Source organism: Barbatula barbatula, assembly GCF_947034865.1.
Source record: "Barbatula barbatula genome assembly, chromosome: 7".
In the NCBI taxonomy this organism is placed as follows: Eukaryota; Metazoa; Chordata; class Actinopteri; order Cypriniformes; family Nemacheilidae; genus Barbatula; species Barbatula barbatula.
The window spans coordinates 15,209,103-15,228,887 of record NC_136770.1 but is presented as its reverse complement, the minus strand read 5'-3'; the positions used below and the strand labels follow the sequence as shown (position 1 = coordinate 15,228,887).

Sequence of the window (19,785 nt, the reverse complement as noted above, 5' to 3'; positions counted from 1 at the left end):
ATAATACCCAATAAATAATGGTGTGACTCTTTATAAACCATAAAAAAGTTATTTTATTAAAAATTGTATGCATCCATTTATATATGTTATGTATATGGAGGGTTATGGATGTGACTCTGGAAATGTTTGTTTTAGAACACTTTGAGAATACTTAAACCACCCAATCATTGACATTGACAACTCCGTGGACACTGATGGAAAAGTTTTTTTGGTTCATGGAGCCTCTCAATAGTTCACGGAAGTTACTGGCAACGCATGGAGCTACAGTAAAACAGACCAATTGAGGTGAACTTTTAACCCATTTCAAGACATAAGTCGTTTGATAAAGAAAAATGAAAGAAATACATTTTTTAAAGAAAAAACATCTTCCTGGAACTACCTGAAGGCTCCATGAATCACGTTGCATGGGAAACTCTCTCTCTCTCTCTCTCTCTCTCTCTCTCTCTCTCTCTCTCAATGGTTCTGATCTGACATATGTGTATGGTTGAAAACCTTTGATAAAACCCTTTTTATTCATCTTAAGGTTGATATTTGCGTGAAATCACCCCACAGTATATTTGATATCCATCCATCCATCCATTTTCTACCGCTTATCCGGGGCCGGGTCGCGGGGGCAGCAGTCTAAGCAGAGATGCCCAGACATCCCTCACCCTAGACACTTCCTCCAGCTCTTACACCGAGGCGTTCCCAGGCCAGCCGGGAGACATAGTCCCACCAGCATGTCCTAGGTCTCCCCCGGGGTCTCCTCCCGGTCGGACGGCTCTACTCCGAGCTCCTCCCGGGTGACCGAGCTTCTCACCCTATCTCTAAGGGATCGCCCAGCCACCCTGCGGAGGAAGCTCATTTCAGCCACCTGTATCCGGGATCTTGTCCTTTCGGTCATGACCCAAAGCTCATGACCATAGGTGAGAGTAGGAACGTAGATTGACCGGTAAATTGAGAGCTTCGCCTTGCGGCTCAGCTCTTTCTTCACCACGACGGACCCGGTACATCGACCGCATTACTGCAGAAGCTGCACCGATCCGTCTGTCAATCTCCCGTTCCATCCTTCCCTCACTCGTGAACAAGACCCCGAGATACTTAAACTCCTCCACTTGAGGAAGGAACTCTCCACCAACCTGAAGTGGGCAAGCCACCCTTTTCCGACTGAGGACCATGGCCTCGGATTTGGAGGTACTGATTTTCATTCCAGCCGCTTCACACTCTGCTGTAAAACGTCCCAGTGCATGCTGAAGGTCCTGGTTTGAAGGGGCCAACACGACAACATCATCCGCAAATAGCAGAGACGAGATCGTGTCGTCCCCAAACCTGACACCCTCCGGCCCCTGGCTGCGCCTAGAAATTCTGTCCATAAAAATTACGAACAGAACCGGTGACAAAGGGCAGCCCTGCCCGAGTCCCACATGCACTGGGAACAAGTCCGACTTACTGCCGGCAATGCGAACCAAGCTCCTGCTTCGGCGTACAGGGACCTGACAGCCCTTAGCAAAGGACCACAGACCCCATACTCCCGAAGCACCCTCCACAGGATGCCACGAGGGACACAGTCGAATGCCTTCTCCAAATCCACAAAACACATGTGGATTGGTTGAGCAAACTCCCATGAACCCTACAGCACCCAGTAGAGGGTGTAGAGCTGGTCCAGCGTTCCACGGCCTGGACGAAAACCACACTGTTCCTCCTGAATCCGAGGTTCTACTATCGGCCGTATTCTCCTCTCCAGTACCCTGGCATAGACTTTCCCGGGAAGGCTGAGAAGTGTGATCCCCCTGTAGTTGGAACACACCCTCCGGTCCCCCTTCTTAAAAAGAGGGACCACCACCCCGGTCTGCCATCCCAGAGGCACTGTCCCCGACCGCCACGCGATGCTGCAGAGGCGTGTCAGCCAAGACAGCCCCACAACATCCAGAGACTTGAGGTACTCAGGGCGAATCTCATCCACCCCCGGTGCCTTGCCACTGAGGAGTTTCTTGACTACCTCAGTGACTTCGGCTTGGGTGATGGACGAGTCCACCTCTGAGCCCTCAGCTTCTGCTTCCTCAATGGAGGACGTGACGGTGGGATTGAGGAGATCCTCGAAGTACTCCTTCCACCGTCCGACGACATCCCCAGTTGAGGTCAACAGCTTCCCACCTCCACTGTAAACAGCATTTAATATAACTCTTGATAAATGAATAATATCGATGTTATCTGAACTGCTCCCACATGCTTCATGGAGATCCTATAATGTAGGTCAGGTCCAGTAGATATAGTGACGTAATATAAGACGTGTTCATTCGTTTGGTATGGTTGCATAAGCACAACCCACTGTAGCGGCGAACATGAGCGGTCAATTCTTTTCATAACTATCTTTGGGGAATTCGTGATTAGGACAGCTCACATGGCTGAGATCCTTTGATGGCTGGTTCTAGTGGATATTTAATGGGATCACTTACTGGATAGACCACACCTCATAGAGAAGACTTTATTTATTTATTCTAAATTTGCACTTCAGTGGGTTAAACAGTTTCTGGTGTGTGTAATGTATAGTTATAGGGGATGGATGAATGCTGCATGTATACCTGCAAAATATTCAATTGTTTTATCTAGAGACCAACTTTATGTATATTAGGCTAAAATCCAGAATCACAAGTCAAAGTTTATTAGAGCACTTTCAACACCACTACAATGGACCAAAGTGCTGTTCAGCACTATCACAATATCAAGTCACATGAAAGCCCCTCTCTCTTGTTCCTCTACCCCACTGCGATCAGCCCTCCAACCCGTGTGATAAACTACATCACCTCCAAAATCATTCAGAATTATCTTCTCCTTTCCTAATGGTTGCTCCAAAAGATCCTAACAAAACATTTTGCTCGATTGCAACGTCTCAACAGTTTTGAGCTTTCTTTAAATCATCATAAAGATGTCATGTCAGTACATGGCTAATTCACCTCCTTTCAGTTGTCAAAATGTGAGTGTATAAACAAAGTATTTTAAGAGAAATGCATATTCACTTTCTCTGAAGTTGTATCGAAGACTATTGCTTAAGATCTAGTCGTATAACTCTTAAGAGTCTAATAAGAAAAGGACATGAAACTGCTCCTTGTTAAAGCAAAACTAGGTCAGTAAGACTTTAACCCTCATAAGTTGGGAAGTGTATTAAGCAACAAGTATTGAGTAGCGAGTGCACCTGAAAGTACAACTCTTTTTGTTATTTTCATAGATTTTTTTGGAAGGTGTAAGGGTCAGTGTTCGTGTGTTTGTATTTTAGTTTTAGAAAGGTTGAATGGTAGACTATTATTTATGTGGAGAATTCTACTTTTAATGAGCGCTCAAGGTGTTCCAGAAGACTGGAAAGAGGGTGGGCTGGTTCTTGACTCTTCTCTGTGTGTAAGAGTTTGTTGTGGGTCACTCCCTCCAGCCTGCTGGGAGTCTGTGAGCAGTGCTGTTGATTCTTCTTCCCCCCTTTGATTTCACACTGAGCATCTTTCTCCTTCTCTTCCTCCTCCTGGGGTCAGTAAAACCTGTAGCTTGTGTCATTCTCAGGCCGGCCAGACCCGGGTGAACCCACTGGATCTTTGAGTTTTTGCCTTATTATTTTTTTTAAAAGATATTGGTTTCTTCGTCTCATCATCATCATTGACATCTTCGGGGTCTTCATTATCAATCATTGTTTGCATTGGCAGGTAAGAAGTTCAGTTGCATTCAAAGACATAGTATTACATAGGAAAATAATATTTCATCTTAAGTATAGAATTTAGACAATCTGATCACTGTTTTAGCCACATTATTACATAATTGTTGCATACATATTTAAAACAATTTATTTAGGATGTAATTTAGTTGTTTCACAACTAATAACTTTCACAAATTCGTACTGGATACATTTTTCAATGGATCATTTTTTCTCCCAAAGAGAAGGGTGGGGGTACAGAGGAATGTACAGCGGTGTTTTGTGTGTGTGAGCTTGTGCGTGCGTGTATAAATGCGCATGGTTTGTTGAGGTTAAGCATTACACAGATTAACTTTCTGCTTTTGAGGAAAAGTTATTATAGCTATGTAAGAAATAGTATTTCTTATATATAAATAGTATTATTTAGTTAAATATTAGTAGAACACTCTTCCTCTAAATGAAAGTAATATGACAAATACTTCCAGTCCTAATAAGGTTCATTATTTATTATTACTAAAAACTTATTGTTTTGCTGTTTCATTGATTAGTCATGCCACAAGAAGTTGTGCTGGATTACAGACATCAGATGTTTGTTTAAAAAACACAACCACTTTCTTTTTCTTGCACAAACAAATCAAAAGGATTAGTCATAGGCAGATAGCCACAATGAAAAGCTGTTACAGTGTTTTATTGTTTAGGCTTCCACCAGGGGGAGCTATTTATTACAATCAATTTTCACCACTAGTATTTGCTATTTAGAAACCATTTTATTAATTCCATAGCAAGCACTCAGAACACCTTAGAGCACAGATCACGGTAACAACTGCATCACCAAGAGGCACCTATAGTTCTGCATGGGCAAGCACCTATTACATTTTATGCAATATAATACACACATACATGCAGGCCTTGAATTGTTACCACCGCCCCACACAAAGGGTCTCTTGTTTACCTTTCATTTGAATGTTAAAATGGAATTTCATTTGCTTTGCTATTTGCATGCGAGACAGTAGAGGGGGTAGGTGTATAAGTGTGCATGCAAGTTATAGTCTTATGCACTGCAAGTGGGTCCTTAAATTCTATATTTTACTTCTCAAAATGACTGCGTCAACTCATTTGATGTTGGTGAATATGAAGTGAATATAAATTAAATGCATTAATAAGGTCATCAGAACTTCAACGTTCTGTTACGCTTCCCAGGCGCGGTCAAGTGCTCTCGAGTGAAGATGTACCTGGAGAATAAGAGTAACCTTGAGGTGGAGATGCCTCAGACTGGAGGCCAGGGTCACCCTAACAGGGTGGGCCGGAGAAAGTCTGAAGGTGTTTCTGAGAACTTTGATGAGCTTCGCCTGCTGGAAGGCTTCTCTGGGAAAAGAGAGACACAGAAATTGCTTCAGGCTGCAGCCATGCCAGCGGGACACTGTATAATCTACACAGACGTCCATCAGGAGGATCGGTAGGCCAGCAATTATTTGGCATAAAATACAATGTCTCTGCTGAATAACCTGGGATGTGGGGGAAATAAATACTAAAACATCATACAAATCCATTGTTGGAAATGTGGTTTTCCTAGAATATATATTTGATAAATATATTTTGAAAATTTGAGGCTGACCAAACAGCGATGGCAGCCATTTACTTGTATTGGTTTTGTGTCCATGATGTCAATGGCTTCCACCGCTGTTCGGTTATAAACATTCTTCAAAATATCTTCTTTTGTGTTCTGCAAAAGAAAGAAAGCCATACAGGTTGGAAATGACAAGGGGGTGAGTAAACCATGACGGAATTTTCATTCTTGGGTGAACCATCCCTTTAAAAGAAGTGAAATATATATGTAAGGACGGGGGTCTTTATCTCAAACGTTTGGTTGCGTAAAGTTTTAGATCAGCCAACACGTGATCAGTTGTTAGGGATGCAGTGATGCATGAGATCAGATCTACATTCATGACTGCTTTCCTCCAGGATGTCTTTAATGATCACTGCTGGTCTCAGTGAAATCAGCTGATCATATCACATGTATTCGCTTACTTAACAAAATATGAACTATTTCTTTTTTCTATTGTCTACTGGCAATAAAACGTGTAACTTTATTTTGAAATAAATTATAGTAATAATAGGTTTTACAACTATAAAAATGACCTTAGACTGTCTTTGAAATAATTATGACAAATCTTTGCTTGATCAATTGTCAGGTTCTAGTCCACATGAAATAAAAAATGTACTTTCTTTAGCTCACATTGCTAGTTCTTGCGGCGAACAATTCATCCGTGCAAAAATGCAAAAAATTGTAGTTATTGGTTTTATTCTAATTACTTTGAAATGTAGCCTAATTATTCATTCATTTTACAAAATTTAATTTAACTTAATTTTGTCGGCCTAAATATTTTCACATACTCATATGTTCTTTTCTTGTTAAAAGTTGGAAGATTTTTGAACTCCATTTTTGACACTTTTTCTAAAGTTTTGAATATTTCTCTCTAGTCACGCCCTTTTATTGCTAATTTTGGTGTTCCACTGATTTTGAATGAGAACACAAAAATTCTGCTAATGTTTTTGCATCACTGATAGCTCCCAGACGAATTTTAATACACTGGAAGTCTTCTTAATCTCCCCCCACATTTTCCAATAGAAGATCTATTGTCTTTTCTATATATTGAAGTTTACATGAAGAGGTTCCACAGACAAATGTAATAAAAATTGGGAACCTCTCCTCAATTTTGTCAAAAGTACACCACTTATCTTTGCCGATTCATAATAGTTTTTTTCTATGGATTCATCATTTGCTTATGTCATTTAACAACTTTTCTTTCTATTTAAGATTATACTTAAATTATATTGTGGGTGGCCTGTGGGGTATACTAAGGTTTGTGATTGTTTGTTTATGTTCACCCTTAGTTGTTGTTAATGGGGGGAAAAGGAATGCATAGACTCACTTGAATTGTTATTTTCTGGATTTATTCCAATGATATTTCAATAACAGTTTAAATTTTTTTATCAGCCATAGAAATCGTCTGCAGTTCCATCACACATGCTCACCTGGAAAACACTCTTCTATCAGAATACAGTAATCTGACATTTGTTTTAACACTCTCACAATCCTCAATTGTCTACACCATGTCCATGAAGTGGTATGGCATAGCTTAGGTAGCAAACTTGTATTCTAGGCCAGATCAGACTTGTTATTCAGGATGGTACGGTATTGTTTCACTCTCATCTGGACCTCACAGTCAGATCCCGGCACAATAAGAAGAGGCTTTGCCTCATTTATAAAGTGAGCTAACATTTCTAATCTCTTCTCCCGTTGTGTAACTGCAGAGAGAGGGATTAAAAGCCTTGAAATATCCTTTTTAATCTCCCTTTTGCCCAAATTCAACACCAGAATGTATCTCTATGTGACCACACTATTATGGGATGTGCGAGTCACACATACACCACACACACACTATCCCAGCTGTTTTCATTGAGCTGAAGCATTCATAGGGAGGGTTAGTTGTTTGGTGTCCTCTATAATATTAAGCAGCTGAGGTTTGGGATTTGCCAAGTGATGTGTTACAATTGGACTGGTTTGGGCCTGTGCTAAACAACATTGATCTATTTTGGCTCTCTGTAAGGTGCTCTCCATAACTCTTTCTTACACGCACGCACAAAGACAGAACCCATTGAAAAGATAAGATGGTTTTTACCCATTTATTAGTTCAGACTGTAATTAATTATGACAAACACCGGATCTTTCAAGATTATCAGATTACTAAATGGCCTCCAGTAGTTATCCTGGAGATCTCAGGATATAAATCTGTTGTATTCACGCAGGCCAGCCAATCCCAAATCTGCCCGTGTCTCTGAAAAAATCTCTTCTTTTCTCTCCCTTAAGGTTTTTATTTCAATTGAAACTCTTATAATGAGATGAGAAATATTGGCTTTATGCCGTCAATGTCTGAGGAGGTTGATAAGATAAACCACAATTAGCATCACCAGCTCAAATTATCGTATTATAATATTGTGATATAAAGTCACTGGAGAAATTTCAACTTCTCCGGCATTTTAACTAACAGTGTAGCTGTTAAACGAAAAAATTCACCTATTTTATGGAATTCATAAGTATTTTACAAGGTTAATTTGTATGAGTTTGTACAATCTACAAATTCTTGAATTAGGTTTAGGGGTGGGGCTTCGGCATTGTTTTTTTTTTAAAAACGGTACGTTTTTGTACGATTCACAGCATACCAATTCATACGAATCAGCCACCTTGGAGAATAGTCATGAATTCCCGTGAGATCAGGTTGGATACAAGCAGTACAGGTCAAAACAACTACAAAACCGTGCAAGACACCAAAATCCCAGACACATTAAATTCAGAATTTCTTTGAAAAACACTTAAAGTTGCTGTGTGTAATTTTATGGAGGATCTAGAAAATGCAATATAATATACATAACTATGTCTTCAGATGTGTATAAAGACCTTACATAATGAAGGGTTCTGTTTTTATTACCTTAGAATGAGCTATTTGTAGCTACCTTGCATGGGATTCGCCATGTCAGTAGTGCTGGGCGGTATGACCATACATTTATTTAACTGTATTTGTCAGATTTATTAAGGTTTCTAGTAGATGAGGTATTTTTAAACCACATCTTCTAGTGATTGAAGAAACACTGCAATTGATTTACTTAAAATGCACATGGGTAAATATTGAATGCATGATAGTTGCAATCAAAATACAGAACGTTTTAATTGTGCAAATTTCGTTTATATTTATAAAAAAGCATTTATAAAAAATGTATATCATAACAAAAAAACACCGGTATTCGGTATGAACCGGTAATCGCCCAGCACTATTGTACAGTAGCACTAAACAAACAAACAAACTGCTCTAGAGATCGCGTTTCGTAAATATGTCAACTCCTTCTGAAAGAAAGCGAATACGCGGCAATATCTTAGCTCTGTGTCAGTCACCGTAATGCTTGGAAAGGGAGGAAGGAAGGGTGGAGTGAGCTATTGGTTGCAATTCACAATCGCACTACTTGATATTAGAATAAATAAAGAATTGCTCGATGTCATGACCAGGAAATTGGGTACTATATTCTCTAATACTTTAGAAGCTGTTGCACCTACGAAGTCAAAAAAGATTAATGAGAAAAATATTGCACCTTGGTACAATAGCACCACTCGCGCCCTTAAAAGAGAAACTCGCAAACTAGAGCGCAAATGGATAAAATCACAATTAGAAGTCTTTAAAATGGCGTGGAAAGAGAGTGCAAATTGTTATAAAAAGGCACTAAAAGCAGCAAAGGCTGAGCACCTTCGTAACCTCATTGAAACCAACAAAAACAATCCAAGGTTTCTATTTAGCACAGTCGCTAAATTAACAAATAAACAGACACCACCTGACCTGTCTATTCCGCCACACCTCAGTAGCAATGAATTCATGAAATTTTTTACAGAGAAAATCGAAAACATTTGTGACAAAATTGTAAAAAACTCAACCTCCAAATCTGTCCTATGAATTAGCACCAACCATCGCTCCAAAACAAGGGCAAAAAAAATAGGAAGCGCATTAGGGGCGATTTCTAAAACTGTGCGGAAAACCCGAGCCGAGTCGCTTTCTCTAGTCAAATTACTCGCGGTGTACACGCATCACTCTGAAAAATGGAATACTCAGCTATATATCTCATCAAGACCAGATGATTCCTCCCACCTATCCAAATTGGCAGAGTGCATTGAAGATATACAACATCGGATGACCTGTAATTTCCTTCTTTTAAATTCTAATAAAACTAAATATTACTCCTCGGACCAAAGACACGCAAACCAAATATTTCTGATTATGAACTGCAAGTTGAAGGATGTACTGTTACTCCAACAAATACAGTAAAAGATCTAGGCGTTATATTAGACAGCAACCTGTCATTTCGAAATTACATCTCAAATGTCACAAAAACAGCCTTTTTCCACCTTAGAAATGTTGCCAAGTTACGAAATATTCTGTGTGTTGCTGACGCGGAGAAGCTTTTTCATGCATTTATGACCTCAAGACTTGACTACTGTAATGCGCTACCTAGTTTTTGGCCAGCATCATAAATAAACAAACTACAGTTAGTACAGAACGCAGCTGCCAGAGTTCTAACCAGGTCCAGAAAATACGATCACATAACCCCAATTTTATCAACCCTTCACTAGCTACCCATTAAGTATCGTATTGACTTTAAAGTTCTTTTAATCACTTATAAAGCCTTAAAGGGTTTAGCCCCTACCTACCTAACAGAGCTTCTATCACACTACAACCCATCAAGCTCTCTAAGATCTCAATACTCAGGACTTTTGATTATGCCTAGAATAACTAAATCCACCAAAGGGGGTCGAGCTTTCTCATACGTAGCACCTAAACTCTGGAATAGCCTTCCTGATATTATTTGAGGATCAGACACACTCTCCCAATTTAAATCTAGATTAAAAAGCATTCACTTAATGCAAAATATGCTAAATAAACCACCAGGAGATGCTGACATTAGATATTATTTACTAGAATAATTGGATTTATTATATAAAACACCATGTACTGTGATTTACCCTTTCTTGGGTTTTTCGTTTTTCCCCTGTAAAGCTGCTTTGGAACAATGCAAATTGTGAAAAGCGCTATATAAATAAAATCGCTAAATTTCATACACTTGACCTTAAAGGACACCTGGCATGTTAAATTTTACGTTAACTTTTGTTTCAATATTCCTTGGGAATTGAACCTATTACTGCATGTGTTTAATTCAAGAAATTTATTTAGAGAAATATAACCTTTGGGGCAATAACATACAGCTGGACTTTCATTACATTAGCAATGTCGCTGACACAAGATAAAGTCACAAACCCATTGAGTGATTTATGTTGTCCTGTCACTGTATTTTATAACATTAAGACCAAGGTCAGATCATTGTTTTAATCTTCAAGACCTGAATTTTTGCCTTTGTCTGCCTCTGTAAAACGCCCATCCACCATGAAGAGTTATGTGCTGTCACTTAAATCATTTTCAAGCAGAGGTGTAAAGAGTACCCGAAAACCATACTTGAGTACAGATACCTTGCAGTGAAAATTACAAGTTACATGTCACAAATTCCAAAACAACTTGAGTAAAAGTCTAAGATTATCCGATTTTAACAGTCCTTGAGTATTTTACTCATACTAAATGTAGGCTCAAAGCAGCACTTGTCCTCAACACAAGAAGCAGTTGATTTGTGAGGAGAGCAATCACATCAAAATGCTCATAAGGAAACCAATATCCTAAAAAGGTATCTTCAGCAGTGGCGGCCGGCCAATAGAGGGCGCTAGGGCGCCGCCCCCCTTAAGCCACAAAAAAAAAAAAATTAAAACAATTAAAACAAAAATAGTAATAATAATGAGAAAAACATCAGTATGTCAATATTTGTGTGTTTTAAATATGGAATGCACCCAGTAATACATGTAAAATATGATACAAAATCATATTTGCAACCTTTCCTCTGCCTGTCTGACCGCTTCATCAGCTCTGGGGCGATAGAGAAAGCGCCCCAAGGAGGCGGGTCTATGTAGCAGTTAAGCCAATTGCTAATTTAAGATATGAATGTATGACATAAAATTTAGCCAATCAGCGTTCTTAAATAGAATCCAAGAAGGGCGATCATTTTATCGCCCCAAGCCCTGATAAAATAAGGACTGGGCTCTAGGGGCGCCATTTTTACTAAACGACAATGGCGAGCGCGGACGTTACTCCTCCAAGACCCAACCCTAACTCGGTGAAATCTCTCCTCCAAGATCCGTTTGAGAGGAGAACTTTGTCGGAGAAAGTTCGGGTGAAAGAGCTGGGCCCAGATCAACCTGACCTCTCAATCAAACAGCAGGCTAGCGAAAAAGGGAAGCAGTATATGCTCGGCTTCTCCCGTAGCTTCACACACACACACACACGTTTCTTTGTATATAGTTGACCTTAGCATAAAAATCATTCAGTTATATATGGTACTCTAAAAAATGTTAATAGTGTGTTTGCTAATATTACTGTATATATGTTTTGTATCAATTAATTGTTGCAGTTCTGGAGCACATTAACAATTAGTTACATTTAGTTTGATCATAAAATACTTTATGCTATTCTTCCAGTCAAAGGTTTGAGTTCAGCCACTTGATATCCATTTCTATATTATACATCCTTTATACAGTGTAAGAATTCCTATAAACTTTATAATAATTTAATGTTATTGTCCACTTTCCACTCTGTTCTGACAGCATGCATATTGTGTTGCCTATTTACTACCAATGGCACCAACAGCCTTTCCAAAAGATGTTACTTATATGTAGAAATAGTCAATTGTTTACAAGTTCAGTTTAAATGCAAATAAAAGGCTTGTGTTTGTGCATCATGATGTTTATGTTTTTGTGTACGAATGCCTCAACTTTTTAATATTGGCATTAAATAATTACTGACTATTTCACTGAGCACTGCTGTCCTGCAGTTTGTGTTAAATTTTATTGCGATGGTTACGGAAACAAAAAAGTATGGCACAGCCCCACCGAGAATATTTTTCACCAGCCGCCACTGATCTTCAGTAAAACAGATAAATAAAATAATGTTAAGTAAAAAATTACAATGCTGGTGACATGAATGGCTGGTTTTGGCTGCAGTCATGTCCTCTTCCCACATAAAACATTAGCAATGTCAACCAACTGATAATGCATCCGCAGTCGCATAAAGAACCCATGTTGACAAGTTTAAGTAATTAAGGGCAAAAATGCACAAGATATAGTACCCTGTAAATGACAATATTGCTTCTGTAGGAGAAATAAACTGCAGCAGAAAAAGTTAGGTGCCATGCAAAATGTAATGTGTAATTGCATTAGTCATTACAAATGTAGTGGAGTAAAGAGTACATAAATTTAAAATGTAGTCAAGTAGAGAGTAAAGTTGCTGTCATGAACAGGTAAGGAAAGAACCCAATTGCAGGCAGACGCGGGGATTAACAGATAGTTTATTATAATATTAAACAGAAAACAAAAACCCACGAGGGGGTAAAACAAGACAGGAAAAAATGACAACTAGGACACAGACTAACTAGACTGGAAAAAATAAACACTACGGACAAGACTACACTTACTCACCAAAATACAATGACCAAGAACTAGATGTTGAAAACACACTTGACACAGCATACACGACCAAGGCACAAAATACAATGAAGGAGCACAGGACAAAGAACACGAGGATGTTTTAAAGGGAGACAGACAAAGGATAATTAACAAAGGTCAGGTGTGGGTACTGAAACACTCAAGGAAGGTTAACGAGACAAAAGGGCGGGAAACACTGACGAGACACGAGAAAGCACATGGCAAGTCAGAATCAAAACAAAGCCATGTCTTTCTCACACAAAACCTAAGAATATGCCATGACTCCGCTGCAAGACCAAGAATAAACATGACATGATAGCGGAATCATGACAGTTGCTTATATCTTTAAAACGCAGTACAACTACAAAGTAGCCAAAAAGATACTGAAGTACAGTTACTAAGTACATTTACTCCAATACTTTACACCACTGTTTTCAAGTATGCCAAGAAACCTTCAAGTTTGCCTAGAGACAGTCGTTGTAAAGACACAATGGATCAAAACAATTTGTGCAAATCTTTTGGAATAGGTTTGCCAGTTTACCCCGGCAAAAATACTCACACTCATGTTGTTCAAGTTTATGTAACATTTTCTGGCTGCTATTTACCATATAATGAAAGAGGCTACAACTAAATGTGCCATTAGACACATTATATTAAAATTAAAATGAAAAAAGTCTACTAACTTACTCCTAACCGCTAACTTGATGTCAGATCAACGCCGTTAACAGCATTGCTATTAACTATTAGCTCTGCCCTTTCTAGTCTTTTTTTGGTTTACTAATCCTTTAAACCACATTTATGTTACATAATGTTTGGTATATTGTACATGTGATCTACTATAGGTGACTAAACAGAGAAAATCACTTTCACATTCTGTTCAAAGATTTTAAGGCTTTTTATTTCAGCTGATTTCTAAAAGTGGCTGAGATGTTATTTATGACAGGCGTCATGCTCTGATTTAATAACTTCTCTTTTTGTCTTCAGGCACAGCTTTAACATGGTAAACCTTCTCAACGGCAAATCTAACCAGACAAACCACACGGAACGGTCACCTCTTCTCAAGTTTCCCCAGAATGACAGGTGTGTGTTTGTACATTTTGTTCTTGTTATTATTTCTTTTCAGAATAATTGAGTCAGGATTATTTGTTTTTATTCCTTTGTTTTATTGTTGTCGTATCAATAAGAAACAATAACAAAATAGCAGATTTACACATCATGTTTAAGCCATACAGAATTTAATAATCTCATCAGTCAACCTCATTCGATTTTATTTATTTTATAAATAATCCTTGGAAACTCTTTAAAAAACTAGCTTTCTCATACGTAGCACCTAAACTCTTGAATAGCCTTCCTGATATTATTTGAGGATCAGACACACTCGCCCAATTTAAATCTAGACTAAAGACGCATCTTTTCAGCCAAGCATTCATGAATGCAACATATGCTAAATAAACCATCAGGAGAGCGTGTAGCGTGTTTTACCCTTTTTTGGGGTTTTTATTTTTCCCCTGTAAAGCTGCTTTGGAACAATGCAAATTGTGCTATATAAATAAAGTTGAATTGAATTGAATTATGCTGGGTTTTGACTTAACGTTTACATTTAGTCATTTAGCAGACGCTTTTATCCAAAGTTATAATTATAACATCCAATTATAACAACATAGGCCACAAAATGAATAAGTGCATCAAAACTGTTCCATTAAAGCCTAACACAGTATACAAAGCTAAGAATAGTGAGATTAGTACATTTTTTAAAAATTTAATTAAGAAGACAGAAAAGAATGAGAGGTTAGAATCAATCAGCTACATTTAGACGGAAGAGATGCGTTTTTTAAAGATGGCAACCGAGTCTGCTGATCTTGTAGCAGCAGGTAGATCATTCCACCAATGTGGAAAAGATCCAGAGAAGGTACGCGAGAGTGACTTTTTTCCTTTTTGGGATTTTACCACCAATCATCGTTCATTTGCAGACCGCAGGGATCTGGCAAGAACATAGATCTGCATTAGCGAGTGAAGATATGATGGTGCAGACCCGGTGGTGGTCTTGTAGGCCATGAGCATAGCTTTGAACTTTATGCGGGCGGCAACAGTGTAACCTGATGAAGAGCGGAGTTACATGCTCTCTTCGGTTCATTGAAGACCACTCTTGCCGCCGCATTCTGGATCATCTGGAGAGGTTTGATTGTGCAAGCAGGAAGTCCAGCCAGAAGCGCATTGCAATAATCCAGTGTGGACAGGACAAGAGCCTGAACTAGGACTTGCGTAGAGTGCGCTGATAGGAAAGGTCTAATTTTCCTAATGTTGTAGAGGATGAATCTACAGGACCGGGTGGTGCACTGTCACTAATGTTAATCAAAGAGCAAAAGAAACCAAGTAATGAATGTGATTTTATAGCTTTAATGAGGATTCTTCTGTATTTTATTTATTTATCAGTAACTGTAAAATGTTTCTACCTGTTAGCACACTTATTATAATGGGTTTGATTATTAGAAAACAAATATATATTTAATAAAAACATCAGTTGCAAAGCCAACAATATTAGAATGTGAATTGTGTTGTTTTGCATTCATTTGGAGATAAAATGTGAAATTATTAGAATTAAAAAGTAGTATATTTAAAGACATAAATGCTGTGTGTGATTAGTTTTTTCATTAGTTAATTTTTTCAATCAATTGAGAGCACTAAAATAAACATGTTAAACTAAATAAATAGTGTATGTTTAATTAAGTGTGCTATTAATCTCAGTAAAAAAAAAATCTATTAACAGCCCTAGTAAAAATCCATTACACCGCACCACCCACTCTGGTCCACTCCAAGTTGCTGTAGAGTACATGTGGTAATGCTCTTTCCTCCTATAGATCTGTAACCTGTAGACAAGCGGAACAGCTGTATGAATCTTGCCTGCGGTTTATAATTACAGACCTTATCTTCATTCAGTTATGAGAAAGGTCGCTTTGTGGCCTTTATTCCCAAGAATTTCTTTATAATTTACCAGGTTGAACACAATTCCCCACTTTTAATGCGTGTCATTTGGAAATCTTGAAGTATTCTTGGCCTCTTATGTAGTTCTTAATTAAAGACGGTCTGCAGTAAGGTATTTGAGCTCTCCCTTTTCAGCCTTTATAATTGATGTGGTTAGATTCCTGCACTTGAATATGATCATTGTATTCATTGCATGCAACAATGGATAAGATCCCAGATTGATCCAAATGCAGCAAAATGGTTCACCGACAAAAAAACACAACGACAACTACACCAGAACCAGGAACACAGAAGTCAACAAAAGACAATTGGAACACATGGGTATAAATAAAAGTATAAATGAACCACAGGTGGGAAATAATCAGTGTAGCAATGGAAACTGAAAAGGAAACCAAGGCAAACGGGAACCAAACACAGGAAGAGAACAGAACGCACAGCTCAACACAAAATTAACAAAAACAGAACAGACGTGACAGAGCCACCTCCCTAGGAGCGGATTACAGACACTCCTAAAAAAAACATTCATATTGTGTGGAGCAGCGGAGGTTGAATAGGGGGAGGGACGAAGGGCCAGGCCCGTGAAGGAGAACAGGACCCGAGCCGTGTAGCAGATGCGGACCTGGTGCCAGACTCTGGACTGGCGGCCATCTTGCGAGCAGGCTCTGGACTGGCGGCCATCTTGCGAGCAGGCTCTGGACTGACGGCCATCTTGCGAACAGGATCTGGACTGGCGGCCATCTTGCAAACAGGATCTGGACTGGTGGCCATCTTGCGGGCGGGCTCTGGTCTGGCGGCCATCTTGCGAGCGGGCTCTGGTCTGGCGGCCATCTTGCGAGCGGGCTCTGGTCTGGCGGGCATTTTCCGAGCGGGCTCTGGACTGGCGGCCATCTTTTGAGCGGGCTCTGGACTGGTGGCCATCTTTTGAGCGGGCTCTGGACTGGCGGCCATCTTGGTTGGAGACTCTAGATTGGCGGCTATTGCATGGGTGTCGTGTTCCTCCTCTTTAAAATTTGAATTGAAATACAAGTACAAATGAACAACAGGTGTGAAGTAATCAGTGTAACCATGGAAACTAATAACGCAAGGCAAACAGGAACTAAACACAAGAAGAGAACAGAAAGCACACCTCAACACAACAGTAACAAAAAACATAGAACCAAGATTGTGACAGTCTGTGTTCACAGCTGTACCCCTTCTGGAAGGCCAACGCCTGTTAGTTTATGTAACTCTATTTAAAGACTCATAGGCAGTATGATTTGTTGAGATAATATTACGTTCTCATCACTCGAGAGTTTTCCATCTTCATAGTTCATAAAAATCCCATACAACCCCTTCCGCCTTTGAATTTAATACCACATTATACTGATACACCTTGTGCCCTGTTACAACTCTCGAAGTTTTTTCAAGGCAGTCTTCTCATAGCTAATGGACCTTCAAATTGGACTACTGACAAGATTTGGAAGCACTAATTGTTTCTGTGTGTTATCATAACAGCCCTCTAAGATCAGAGAGCGTATGTGGTGTAAACTGTTGTCATAATGTTAATATGAATGGCTGCTCTCTGCTACTCTGAGTAATACATTTCACATTTCCTCTCTGAGGCAGTGTTTGGAATTCTAATGTTGCTTCTTGCTTGATTTATTCAACAGAAAGCATCTTGATATTGTATCTAGGCCCTCAACACCTGCATATATCTCTTAGTGTGTCATTTTTTGTAGGATCTATTGATTGAAATGCAATATAATAAACACAACTTTGTCTTAAGAAGTGTATGTTATGTTGTAACAAGGTTCAATAAAAAGGAAGGAGGCGGGAACCGGCGAACGTACAACAACTTTAAATAAACAAACAATAAAACTAACTTAAAATGCCATACAAACATAATAAAACAAAACATAATGTCCAGACCTGGTCCTCTCTCACTGATGGTCCGGTCGCTTGTCCTCTTATGCTCCCAATCTCCTCCGTGATACGAGACCTCGAATCCCGGCTCTCGTGCCACCTACCTCACTACATATGGATTGCTTTAGAATGATATATTTTTATCTACACACTGCAGGTACCCTTACATGGAATTCACCATGTTTCTACAGTAGCCTAAACAGTCAAACTGCTCTACAGAGCATGTTTCGTAAACTTGTTATCTCCTTTAGCAAAGAAGCAAAAACGTGACAACATCTTCGCCCTGAAGGGAGGGATGAGTGAATTTTTGGCCAACCAAACCTCTAGATGCTGCTCAAATCTCCACATTGCTCCTTTAAACTGAGTAAAGAATTGTGTAGCATAACAGACCTTAACCCATTTTGCCAGTCTTCTCGTATGTCCAAAGTGAAATATCCCAAACAGCAATGTTTTGAGAGAGCTGCGGTGTAGTGTCACTGTGCATTAATATTGAAAAGGAGGACGTATTGTAAACATCTACTCTCCTTTATGACTGAAAATACATCATTTGATCAACCGTTAGCTGCACCGATGATGAACTTTTTGCTTGAATGTTTTGTGTTTTGCAGTTTAAGCTACATGACGCTACATGACCCTGGTCTGGGTCCTGGAGAGGAGTCATGGGAGGCAAGCTCTGCTGAACTGGAGAGAAGGTGCAGGTTGGGCAGTGAGGTTACCAGTCTCTCCCATATCACTTCAACTGAGAAATGCGACAATAACTTCAAACTTTCATCCCCCATCAGGTATTGATGCTAACATAGGATCCCAAATCTTGATGCGCAAGTGTGCAAGAAAAAAGAACCAGTTTAACTGTTTGATCACTATCAATTGCTTGAAGATTCTTGTATGTATTGCTCAGTAGGTTGAGAAATTATGATAGACCTTTTTTTGGGGTGAACTATGACTTTGACTGTTTTCAAAGAAATAACAAGAAGAATTTTGTCTTTACAGATATTGCTTAAGAACAACAAAACTCAGCACCATCTTCGCCATTGTTGTTCTCTGTTCGGTAAGTTACTGTATACAGCCATCAAATGTGATCAACATGAATGAAGTGCTTTTTATATACAGTTAAAGACCAATGTACATTCATTATGATTCCATTTCTGTACCTACAAAGTCCAATCTGCCCATGTAACACCATGTCACTACTTTGTATTTGTGAATCGGCAGCTTTTTTTCAGCATGTATCCAGACAGGGAGAGGCCCTGGAGAATGCTGGCCGTATCCTCCACCGAAAGCTTTTGTATCCTTAGCATTTGCTTTTAAAACTGTGCATTATTTGAGTTTGCATTTATAAATATTGTGAGGATGCATGCTGTTGCACTAACTCCTCAGACCCTGCAGGGATTTACCATTGGTCTGAGATTACACTGAAGGGCTGTGCTAATTCGTTTCCGTTTCTGTGACAATCTGGCCATCTGCTATTTACAGCGGCTCTGAACTTCCTGCATAACAAGAGATCTGGCCGATACTTGCAGCATTCTGGGGGTTTGGCCGAACTCAAGAGATGAATCTGAAAAGTAAACAATGCACTCGAGTGATGCAAAGTACCTTCTGCTGTAGAAATCGACAGTCCTTCCAGGTCAGGATTGTTTGTTCATAATGGCCAGCTGACATCTGTTTTCCAAACTTTTCCAAAACACTCAGATTAACCGGTCAGTTTTGCAAAAAAGTAATTATTTACTCACTCTCACCTGTAAAGATGATCTTCACGCAGTTCTTTTGTTATATGAATAATGACAGAAAGTTTAGGTGTGCTGTTATTATATGTCTTCCATTTTATTGTGTGACCTAGTCCGTTGGAGTTTCTCTTAACCTACCTGTTCACTGTAGCTATGAACTTGACCAATTTCCGGGACAACGCCCTGCTGAAGCTGCAGTTTGGTGGGCCGTTTTTGGGAGGGATAGAGGAAGTACAGGAAGCTCAAGAGTATATTCTGATCCAGGTGGAGCAGACCGAGGAGGCAGGGCCTAGACGGAGAAGAACTCAACAGGTTAGAGATGTTTCATAAGATGCTAAATCACTAGTTATATACTTTATCCTTAAACAATAAAAAGTATTGTAGTTCCATAGTGGAAGCAT

The 19,785-nt window shown here is 39.3% G+C and overlaps 1 protein-coding gene across 1 annotated transcript in view; it reads left to right on the top strand.

Moving 5' to 3' along the window:
• The first annotated feature begins 3,440 nt into the window (after positions 1-3,440).
• The window catches only part of oca2 (oculocutaneous albinism II), a 72,080-nt gene continuing 55,735 nt past the window's right edge, over positions 3,441-19,785 (top strand). Inside the window, exons 1-7 of the mRNA XM_079461344.1 lie at positions 3,441-3,668; positions 4,856-5,111; positions 13,761-13,856; positions 18,269-18,442; positions 18,651-18,708; positions 18,873-18,945; positions 19,536-19,696. Of these exons, the coding sequence (XP_079317470.1) occupies positions 4,882-5,111; positions 13,761-13,856; positions 18,269-18,442; positions 18,651-18,708; positions 18,873-18,945; positions 19,536-19,696 (792 nt within the window). The 5' untranslated portion in view covers positions 3,441-3,668; positions 4,856-4,881. The remainder of the gene's footprint in view (positions 3,669-4,855; positions 5,112-13,760; positions 13,857-18,268; positions 18,443-18,650; positions 18,709-18,872; positions 18,946-19,535; positions 19,697-19,785) is intronic.